This window comes from Epithele typhae (genome assembly GCF_022376455.1).
Source record: "Epithele typhae strain CBS 203.58 chromosome Unknown BXZ73scaffold_37, whole genome shotgun sequence".
NCBI lineage: Eukaryota > Fungi > Basidiomycota > Agaricomycetes > Polyporales > Epitheliaceae > Epithele > Epithele typhae.
Genome location: NW_025954228.1, coordinates 96,851 through 107,477, shown reverse-complemented (window position 1 = coordinate 107,477; position 10,627 = coordinate 96,851). Strand labels below are relative to the sequence as shown.

At 58.1% G+C, this 10,627-nt stretch overlaps 4 protein-coding genes across 4 annotated transcripts; all 4 read right to left on the bottom strand.

Moving 5' to 3' along the window:
- Positions 1–608: 608 nt before the first annotated feature.
- Positions 609–3,409, bottom strand: BXZ73DRAFT_49599 (glycoside hydrolase; the record flags this gene model as incomplete). The annotated part of the gene is made up of 5 exons (XM_048020277.1): positions 609–1,456; positions 1,506–1,645; positions 1,696–1,983; positions 2,034–2,442; positions 2,965–3,409. The coding sequence occupies 5 exons, from the start codon at positions 3,407–3,409 to the stop codon at positions 609–611; spliced, it is 2,130 nt and encodes a 709-aa protein (XP_047876127.1).
- A 2,319-nt stretch (positions 3,410–5,728) lies between these two features.
- On the bottom strand, positions 5,729–6,175 carry BXZ73DRAFT_49651 (uncharacterized protein; the record flags this gene model as incomplete). Its single annotated transcript, XM_048020289.1, has 1 exon — positions 5,729–6,175. A coding segment is annotated over one exon (447 nt), but the record flags the coding sequence as incomplete, so codon positions are not given.
- Positions 6,176–7,653: 1,478 nt separating this feature from the next.
- Positions 7,654–8,876, bottom strand: BXZ73DRAFT_103053 (Aldo/keto reductase; the record flags this gene model as incomplete). The annotated part of the gene is made up of 8 exons (XM_048015458.1): positions 7,654–7,810; positions 7,860–7,909; positions 7,964–8,092; positions 8,144–8,210; positions 8,271–8,475; positions 8,531–8,622; positions 8,690–8,777; positions 8,831–8,876. 8 exons carry the CDS (start codon positions 8,874–8,876, stop codon positions 7,654–7,656), a joined length of 834 nt encoding a protein of 277 aa, XP_047876125.1.
- Positions 8,877–9,436: 560 nt separating this feature from the next.
- BXZ73DRAFT_103052 (uncharacterized protein) lies at positions 9,437–10,052 on the bottom strand (the record flags this gene model as incomplete). The annotated part of the gene is made up of 2 exons (XM_048015457.1): positions 9,437–9,910; positions 9,972–10,052. The coding sequence occupies 2 exons, from the start codon at positions 10,050–10,052 to the stop codon at positions 9,437–9,439; spliced, it is 555 nt and encodes a 184-aa protein (XP_047876124.1).
- Between the last annotated feature and the right edge of the window lie 575 nt (positions 10,053–10,627).

Sequence of the window (10,627 nt, the reverse complement as noted above, 5' to 3'; positions counted from 1 at the left end):
GCACATGGCGCTGCCGGACGATACCGCGCGTTTGTCAACGGCAGCGCTCGCGTTATGTGTCTGTTAAATGTGGAAGGATCGTCGCAATGGGAGGGAGGAACGGCAAATAGGGGTATCGAGGCAGACACCTCGTCACGTCTCGGCGGGTCTAGCCAGCTATCTGAGTCGCTGCAGACTGGCCGAGCCGGCACTGAGCCTAAGAGGTAAGCGCATGGTAAGCGTATTATTCTTCATTGCATGGACGGACAAACCGAGGGGGCAACTTCAAGCGGAAGATATCGTAGATACCCGTTAGAACGTCTGTAAGCGTCAGTGCCGTAAAATAGAGAGCGAGAACGAAGGGGCGCCGGGGTGGAGCAGGTTGGGGGGAAGTGGGGAGGAAGAGGGCGATAAGGATATTCCAAGGTTCCAAGATGCGGAGAGCAGAGGGAGGACGGAGAGATGTCGAGAATATCCAGGTAAACGCAATGTCCATAGTCCGAGAACCAGAGCGAAGAGCCATATCATGTCGTAATTACCGTACTACGAACTATGACGAGGAAGGAAAGTATGCCGTGCCTAACCTACGGCACGACGGGTATTATGTAGCGTCCGATCAAACGCGTAGCTCACGGCGCGGGCGTGCACCCTGCCGCGGGGATCGTCGCTGACTCGGCGTCCCACGCGAAGGGGTACGCACAGCCTGAGATGGGAGTGATCCCACCAACAGTGTCCTGCGCGTCCGCCCAGCCGTCCCCGAGGCTCACCGTCGCGCTCGGGTAGAACGTGGGCGCGGTGAGGGTCGCGACTGTGCCCGTGGGGGTATACTGCGGAATGCGGGTCATGTCCGCCGCCGCGACGTCGGTGAACTGGGCCGGAGGCCACGCCAGTGACGCGGTGTTGTAGGTGATCGTGCCAGCGCCGGAGCCGCCGGTAGCAGCGGCAGCATAGTTGCCGTCGAACGGGTTGCTGTCCGCGCCGCTGAGGGATCCGCAAACGCCCACGGCCTCACGAGGGTCCGTGGGCATGAAGCCCTGTTGAAGGCCGAGTTGGTACGACCAAAGTGGGGCAGCGACGTTGCCACTGGCGGACGAGTTCCCGATCTTCCAGGTCCAGAAGAAGTAATCACCGAGGGCATCCATCGAAGCGAGCGCGAACGCCTTGACGCCCGCCTTGTCCGCGTCCGACCAGTTCGCAGTGTTGGACCAGTAGTCACAGCCGTCACCGTACATGGCGGGATTGCCGGCACCGGTGGAGGTGATACCGCGCACGAAAAGGCCACAGTCGTTGAACGCGTTCGAAAACTCACCCGCGACGGTGATTCCAAACGCAGAGCGAGAGGTGTTCATGCCTGAGCCCCAAGCGTTGCAAGCCTGGAGCGGCCACTGACCACCCATAATGGCCGAGTTGCCCGTCGCGGAGACGTTCACCGGTTGACGGTTCGCGTTACCGTTGAACGCGAAGTAGGGGTGCGTATCTATAGGTAGGGATCAGCAGCGAGCGGGACAAAGGAGCACAGTGCATACCGAGGGCGAGACGATCGGCACCGGCAAGGAACCCGGCCCACGAAGAAGTGCCCGCGAAACCATCGTGCATGGCAATGAGGGGACCGTTGCCTGCACCAGTGCCTGTAATCCCACGAATGGTTTCGTACGCTTTGAGGTAGCTGGCGGAGTATCAGGACCGCAGAGTTTACCAATGACAAAACGTGCTCACAAAGTCTCAACCTCCTGGGTGCCAACCTTGTTCAGATATGGTTCGTTGAGCATGCCGAACATCGGGACAACATCGCGCCACTCAGGTTGGGAGATAAACTCGGTGATGATACGGATGTAGTCGAGCGTTCGCTCCGCGTTGGCGAGGCCCATAACAGACTTCATCCAGTTAATTGCGCCGATCTTGCCTGAATGGTTGTACCCATTCTGCGAACCGGGCGCAGTGTGAAGGTCAAGGTTAACCCGGATTCCGTATTTGCGGGCCCAGCCAAGGACGCGAAGAATGTATCTGTGTGCGAAGTGAGACTTGGAATGCAGGCAAGCAAAGATCGAACTCACTGCCAGCAGACCTTGGCGAGGAACGGCTCCGCAACTGTTTGGCCGGTAGTGGGGTCAGCGCCCACATTATCCCAAGCCTCGATCGCCCAGAAGGGAATGGGGAGACGAATCCAGTTGAGACCGGCGCCGGCGATTTGAGCGATGTCCTCTTCGGTGATGAACGTTTCGTAGTGGTTGGTAAGTGTCGCGTTGAGCGAATCCCCGAGGAGTTGAGAGAGGGTCCACTCATCAACGGCGCCAACGTGCTGCTCGTATAGCGCAGGAACGATGAACGGCTCGAGGACGAAGAGACCACCGAGGTTGACACCCCAGATGCGGTCCTCGCCCCACTTCCAGGTCTCGCTGAGCGCGGGCGTCCAGGAATTTGCCTTGGCTGAGTTGTTGAAAGGATTCTTGGGATCGGAAACCCCTGGGGGCGTGGTTGATCAGTTCTTGAGCAGACTAAAGGCCGCATCGCCGGAAGCGATATCCACACGGACTCCATTCGCGGCAAAATTAACAAGCGCGTGCCGGGCCGGGCTGGATCCTCTGCAGCGCGCGCCGCCCACCAGAGTTTGGGGTGAAACCCTGCGCGAACTAGACAGAGTTTCCGCAGTGTCCCATTCAGGGGATGCAGGAGCGCAAGGCCTACGCGTGTGCTAGGGCCATGCACCTTCTCGCCGGTCATAGGGACCGTTCATCGCGCGACCCGCGCAACTGCGTACGGAACTGGGCAGCAGCACCGTTCGACAGCACCTCACAGCCCCAAGCCACACTTCCAAAGGGGAGGCGAAGTCTTTAAGCCACAACGCTCTACTTGACGCTGCATATACGCGGGTCAAGCGTGAGCGGAGAGGGCGACGAAGTGGGACCAGCCATTCCGATGGAACGAAGCGCGAGCCACGACGCACAAACGTAGGAGAGTGCGGAGAGCGCAAGACAAGGGACTCACAGTAGCCACCGAACGGGTTCACATACGTGAACGTCGTCCCGTCCTCCTTCGTCACCGTGCTTCCGTCACCCCCGGTGGTGATCGCACGAGTCGGGTTCGAGCTCGAGTCAGGGTTCGAGTTGTTTCCCGACGCGCCGTTGTCACTGCTGCTGTTTGGGCCGCTAGAGGATGAGGAGGTTGAGTCGTGAGGCTTGATGACCACAAAGTAGACCGGGAGCACGACGGCGAGGGCGATGGCCGCGATGGTGGCACCGGCAGCCAACCACACCAACGGGCGACGAAGGAGGGGGCGCGCTGGCTCGGCCGAAGACGCAGCATACGTGTTGTAGACCTCCTTGGTCGCCGGATTGAGGAAGGGCGAAGAGTCGGCGGGGGTCGAGGCGGATGAGCGCGAGTCGAGGCTGCTGCTCACAGGCGCGAGGTATCCTGGCCGGGGTTGTTCCATTCTCTGCGTCGGGGAGGGAGGAGGGGGGAGGGGAGGGCAAGGAGTGGTGAGGTGGAGGGAGAAAAGGGGAGGCCGGCAGAAGGGGAGGGAGAAAGAGAGAGGGAGCCAAGTGCCGGCGAGCGAGAGCGGGGGAGAAGAGGACGAGATCTTAGCGCGACTGGGAAGACGCGGCCGGCGCCATTGCCAGCGCCACGAGTCCGATGTCGCTCGATCCCGCGCCGTCGCACCCCCGCGCCGTCACCCGCCATCGCTTCAGCCCCGGCGTCAGCCCCAAGCACTAGCGCGTGCCGACCGCGTCGGAAGTCGGGACGTGCGCGTGCTCCGAGAGCGTGCTCCGAGAGTCGAGACCGCATCCGCGCGTGCCCCCAAGGCTCAAGCTCGCTCGGCGCTCAGCGTTCAGCCGTCGTTTCGCCAGCCCGTCTCAACCGCGACAGGACGGAATGAGTCGAGCAAGCTGAGCATTGTTTCCCAAGAACCAGCATTCGCGATGTGTGGCAATAGCGGCAGAGCGTCAACAGGCTCGGCCGGTACATGTCTTCGCACTTCGCACCCGGGCAGAAGAGCCCGCTCGTGGCCAAAGTGGAGGCACAGCTTCTGGTCTTGAAGTGGGCTGCTGTGCGATCGGGCTGGTCAGACAGCCGCACAACGTGTACTACGCAGGCGGCGCTCAAAAGGGGCGAAAGCACGATGGCCTCATCACAAGGGCTGAGGAGAGCGCGCTGCGGCGGATCGTGACATTGCGATCGCACATCCCTATGCTATGGAACTCGGGTGTCGCGTGTAGAACCCTCTGCGACTGGTAGGTCGTCTTGGCGACATCAGCGGTATGAGATATGCGTTCTCGACGTGCTTGTGACCTTGGGGTTAAAGCGCTAAACGGATAACCAACCGTTTGGATGGATATCGCACCCGCTGCCTCCTGTGCCCAACGACCCGGCCCGGCTGAAGCGAAGGCTTTACCCTAGATCTGACGGACGCGACTCCTGTTTTCTGTCACTTTGCTGCAGTTCAAGAGTGGCGTAGTGAGCATGACGCTGCCAAGGTGACCGGAGCATGTTCGACTATGTATTGCGGCTTCGGCTTCCTCGCGCGGCCCGAGCGGTACATGGACGCCGCCGGGCAGCTCATCCCGTGAGCCGCCAGCGCGCTGCCACCCGCGATGGCGAGTATGTCAGCGATGGTGTTGTCGAGGTCGCCCCCCCATTGACCTCCCACGTACATGTGCCTTCGAACACGAAGAGAGTCTGCCTCCGCGTGGAGCGCCGCCTCGACTGCGCGCGCCGTGTCGCGTGGTTGCGGCGGTGGAACCTCACGGAGCAGGGGCGAGTCGCGATCGCTCTTCGACGCAGCAGTGATGCGCGGCCGAACCTGCACCTCGACAGATTTGTGGGCGCTCAAAAATGGGAGATTTTCTGACAGGTGCTTACGGAAACGCAACCGAGGAAGCTCGTGCTGACGATATCGGAGCCAGTAACGGATGTGTTGGGCGTCCGGGGCGAAGAAGGAGGCGCCCTACATCCGCGACTTGGAGTTTTCTTAAACCGCGAGGCTAATCTAAACATGGCATGGGTCTTGGTAGACCCGTTCAATATGTAACGTTATAAGGACGGAGACCGACCTTCTCAAAACAAGCGACGTCAAGGTCGTGGCCGGCACTGAGCTGGCACTGGGCCGACGCAGCGGCTTCGTCGGCCGATCCAGGGCTGAAGCTCGAATAAGACTCACTGAGTGCGACAAGTACACCGTGACCCGAGCAGCACTGGTGCCGGAAGAAGCGCCGTTCGTCATCTCTTACACGTGGCTCCCAGAGCCGGAATAAACATTTCAAGAGACACGCTGTCCTACGGCCACATCGTCCAGAAAAACGGGGCATTGGCAGAGCTCGGGGCGGAATACTCGGATGGAGACCACGATCCGAATATATTCGTGAGGCCGTGTTATGAGCCCGAAGACCCCACCGAGATGGTGGACGAAGACGACGTGATCATCAAAGAGAACGATGGCATCAAGGGGGAGTACGACGACGGAGAAAACAAGGGAGACGAAGTCGAAGAGGAGAAACACGGGGTGGAGGATGAGGGGGGCAACTCTCAGGGTGATGTGGATTACGGGGATGAATATGCGAACGACGAGGCGGGGCCGGAGTAGTATGAGGAAGGGCAAGTGACGAGACGATTGGCAGAGACCGGAACGACTTCAGTGTCAATGTGCCCGTGTGGGCTTGACGGGTATTATGCACCGCTAGTAAAAACTAAGATATTCACGTCAACAAGCCTTGGTCGTGAGTCGAAATCCGCGTCCTCACTCACCATGGCGTGCCTAGTGGCAGTTCTTGCCCTTCACCGGGTTCACGTACCCCGCCACTCCCTCGTACGTGTACCCCAGCGATCCCACCGCCTTGTTCTTCTCGTTCACGTTCGTCGTGTAGAAGTGGTCCACCGCCGAATTCGAGTACATCCGGTACAGCGGGACGCTCCCGCACTTCGCGCTCGGATACACGTACGCGGCGATGCCCTCGCCCGCGTACCCGAGCCTCGACACCGCGTTGCTGCGCTCCGACGCGCTCGTCGTGTAGAAGTGGTCCGTGCCCCCCGAGCTGTAGAGGCGGTAGAGCGGAACCGCGCCGGCGACCTTGGCGTGGAAGACTTGAGCCGCGGTCCCCTCGTTGGAGTACCCGAGCGAGGCGACGGCGTGGTCGTGCTCGGCTTTGTCGGCGGTGTAGAAGTGGTCGGTGGCGGATGGGCTGTAGGCGCGGTAGAGCGGCACGGTGCTGTCGCAGCACTCGGGGTGCGCGGGAGCAGTGGACTGGAGGGGGTCATGTCAGCCGGAGCGATCGGAGAGGAGAGAGAAAGGTGATGAACGCACGTGAGGCGGAGCGCTGCTGGAATGAGCGCGAGTGGAAGTGTGGTGCACGCTGCTGAGGTGGGTGGAAGTGTGATGCACACTGCTGGGGTGGGTGGAAGTGTGATGCACACTACTCGAATGAGTGGAAGTGTGATGAACACTGCTGGAATGCGTGGACGAGGGGTGCGCGCTGCTGGAATGCGTAGAAGAAGGGTGCACGCTGCTGGAATGCGTAGAAGAAGGGTGCACGCTGCTGGAATGCGTGGACGAGGAGAGCGCACTGCTGGAGTACGGGGAGGAGTACGGGTACGAAGTACTCTCCGGGTACTCGGAGGAGGGGAGCTCGCTGCTCGAGTACGGGTAAGAGGGAATTGCACTGCTGGGGTAGGGCTCGGAAGAGGGGGGTGCGCTGGTGGGGTACTCGGAGGACGGGGGAGCACTGTCAGAGTACGGGGAAGAGGGAAGTGCGTGCACGGAGAAAGCAAGGGCGGACAGAACGAGAGCGGCAAAAGAAGACTTCATGGCGACGTGACGGAGATGCTGGAGGACTCTGGAGAGGCTGGAGAGGACACTGCAAGTTGGTGGCTGAGTGAGGTTTCTGCGACTTGACGAGCCTTTTAACCTGTGGGGAGACGCGAGAAGGCATATGTACGTACCATTGTCCATGTCCTGGGTCGAAACCATTATTGATGCCTGTCGTACATTGCTAGAAGTGTGTCGGAGTGGCAAGTGGCACAGAAGATATTGGAGCTTCGACTAGCGAGACGGCAGGAATGACTGTCTGGGGGTAAGCATTGAATTGACACCAAGAACCACACGATGAACTGAGCACAAGTTGGCAGCCGATACAAAGTTACGAGAGGCTTACTTCCGGATCCATGGGACCTTGCCGGAGTGGTGCAGAATACGCTGCTGGTGGCACTCCGGGCCTGAGCGACTCACACGAAGAGGCTTACCTAATCAAACCATGTGAGTTGGTCGTGAGAATGCGCGAGCGCCTTTGAACGTTGAAACGTTGAAGTGCCCACCTGAAGGCCTGAAGATCGCAGATGACGCTTCATTTGCTATCAAGGTCAACATGTATCTCCAAATGATCACTCCTCGGACAGCGATTCGGAATCCGGATACCACCGTCACCTCTGGCGATCACGAGATCAACTTGGACAACGGTGCCGGTAAAGTGGCAAGAGCGGCAGCCCTATTTAGAGCGGAGAATTGGGCCGTATTGAGGAACGCGGAATACAGAGTAACTGAACGTGAAAAAGTAGTCGGAGCTTACGCTATCCCAACATGGCCGCTGGCTCCTTGCTTGGTTATATGCTGCCACCACGTTTTCCGTCCTTTTTGCCTTGCCGCTTCATGATTGTACATCCGGTTCATACTGCTATCGCTCCGACTGCTCAGTCAACATCCACCGGGTTCCAACTGATCGCGCCATCCTTGCCGCGATCCAGGGCGTCGATCAACTTCATGTCCTCTGCACTGATTTCGAAGTCGTATAGAGCCGCATTCGTGACCACCCGGTCGGGATCCGACGACTTAGGGAGCGGAACAAATCTGAGAGTTTCTCAGCGCTGTGAGTTTGGTATTTGACGGTATAACGTACCCACGCTGTAGAGACCAGCGAACGAGTACTTGAGCAGGAGTCTTCCCGAGCTGTGATACTTACGATCAAGAGACCGTGAGTAGTCAGTAAGCTGAGAAGCGTACCTTCTCTGTGACCTTTAGGAGCGCGGGGATGTTCCATTGGGCGCGAATTAGCGGACAGTAATCCTCGACGACGATGCCATTCGCGATGCAGTAATCGACGATGTGTTTCTGCTGACAGAGAGGGTGGAGCTGGAAGGACGATTGGTTGTCTGCTCGAAGCACGGAAGAAGCGAAACATACCTCAACCTGATTGACATCAGGCATCTCATACCCAGCTTCGCGTATCTCTTCGATGTGTTTCACGCCGCTGTGAAGAAGGGACGTCAACCGCGTGACCAGCAATTGTAAAGCACTGACTGGGACGTACTAGTTTGACACTCCAATTGCGCGTACCGTGCCAGCTGCCTTGGCTTCCACGAGAGCGCGCCAAGACTCGAGGCGGCGCTCTTTGTCTGACATCGCGCTGTGCATGAGCATCAGGTCGATGTACTCAAAGTTGAAGTTTCGGAGCGAGGATTCAATCGCCGCCTTCGTTTTCTGGTAGCCATGTTCAGGATTATTGACTTTCGAGGCTAAAAAAACAGAGAAGTCAGGCCAGTTGCAGAGCGTGAGAGCACTTGGACACACTGATGAAGACCTGTTCGCGTGGAACTCCGCTTTCTCGTAGAGCATCGCCCACTTCGGCTTCGTTGCGGTACATGCGGGCGGAATCTATGTGCCTGCAAAGAGAGAGAGAGAATGTCCAGTTATATGAAGGTATAGGGCTGAATCTATGAATTCATTTACTTGTATCCATGCTTCAGAGCAGCGAGACATGCTGGCTTGCAGTCATCGTTGCGATAAACACCGAGTCCAAGAAGCGGGAGCTCAATCCCTGTGGATCCGTTAGCGTGAAAAGTGAACTCTTCAGATAACTTGGAAGCGAACCTGAGCCCCGGAGCTGGACGGTGGACTTGAGAGTGAAGTTCGTCATGGTGCGCGAGACGGTGTGAGAGCAAGCCTGATTGTCTGGGGTCCGAGTCAGGCGCGCCTGTGTACGTCTGGGAAAATGTTGCCCGTGATATCGATATGATCAATGAAAGTCAGTCGGTCTTCATCAGCCATGCACAGAAGCGTTGAATCGTCTGTCACTTGCAGTGTAAGCATTCCTCGACTCGGAGAGGAGGAAGGAGAGGAGGAATCAAGAGGGGACAAGTGTTGCTTGCTGGCAGTTTCAAACCACTGCGCTCTTCGTGGGCGTTTCACGTCCCTGCACACCCCCGAAAACTCCGGAGCCCCAGTGCTTTCTCGATCCCAATTTCTGAACTGGCTCTTATACTGTTTAGCGACAGACCACCTAGTCATACACGTTGACATATTTACACTATCTCATGTTGTGTCCATGCCAAGAACTTTGCAATGCCGACGTACACATCATAACGCCTTCATGCGAGATATGAAAGGCATGCGTGGGTGGAGCACGTTAAACCCCCTGCGTACATTGATGAGCATAGGCCGGACCCTTGGGCGCATAACACTCACCTGTCCGTACGACTAGCAAAGCGCAGAGCGCTTCGAGTTCACGTACCCGGCGACGCCCTCATTGTTGTAACCCAAGTTGTTGATAGCGTTGTTGCGCTCGGACAGGCTCGTCGTGTAGAAGTGGTCGACGATAGTCGGGTTGTAGAGTCGATAGAACGGCACCGACTTGCACAACGCGCTCGGGTAAATGTACGAGCTCACGCCCTCGTACGTGTACCCGATCTGCACCGCGTTGTCCCGCTCCGACGCGCTGGTCGTATAGAAATGGTCCGTGCCCGAGGCGCTGTAGAGACGGTAGAAGGGTACGGCGCCCACGCCGTGCGTCCCGGTCGCCGGGTAGACCCGTGCGGCGATGCCCTCCTTTTGGTAGCCCAGGCTGGACGTCGCTGTGTTGTACTCGGAGACCGAGGTCGTATAGAAGTGGTCGGTCGCCGAAGGGCTGTACGCGCGATAGAAGGGAGTGGTGGCCCCGCAGCAGCGAAGAGCCTAGAAGTGAGGATGGGTTAGCGCATTGGGTGGGAAGCCCAGATCTCGAACGTGATCTTACATCTTCGGCGTTGTCGGTGGGGATAGCCTGCACCGACAGGGCGAGGGCGGAGAGGATGAGCGCAGTGAAGAAGGTCTTCATGGTGATGGCTATAGCAGGTAGTGAAAGAGTGGGGAGACGAGTGTATGACTCTGTATGACTCAAGACTGCGTCTGATCCCTTATGTAGCACGCGGAGGTTAGACAGGAGGCACTGGCCACAATTTTGGCCAACTTAGAATCAAAAGACGCTTGGCGATGAGCGGTGATGGTAATGCCGAAGGGTGCGCATCGTGACGTGCATATGTATGTATGGCATGGTGATTAATCGAGCTGCGAGCTAGAAGCGAACAAACACTCTCCCAAGAAAAAACGATGACTCCGCTTGCGGCGACCCCCGAATGACGCCTATGGATTAGTACGCTGTTATCAGGATGCAAGCCTTGACCCGCTCACAGGGGTAAAGGTTGAGGTTCGTGTTGGTAATTCTCGCTAAGCAATTATGATGGATCGGTAGAGAACGTACGTAGGCGACAAAATTTGAGCGCGATGGTCGAGTTTAAGTGCTCTCCACATCCAATGAACGACGGGATCAGGTCAAGTGACGACGAAGAACATGCTGACGGTAGCGCCGGGGTGATCGCGGCTTCGCACCGACTATGTCGCCTGTGCATCACT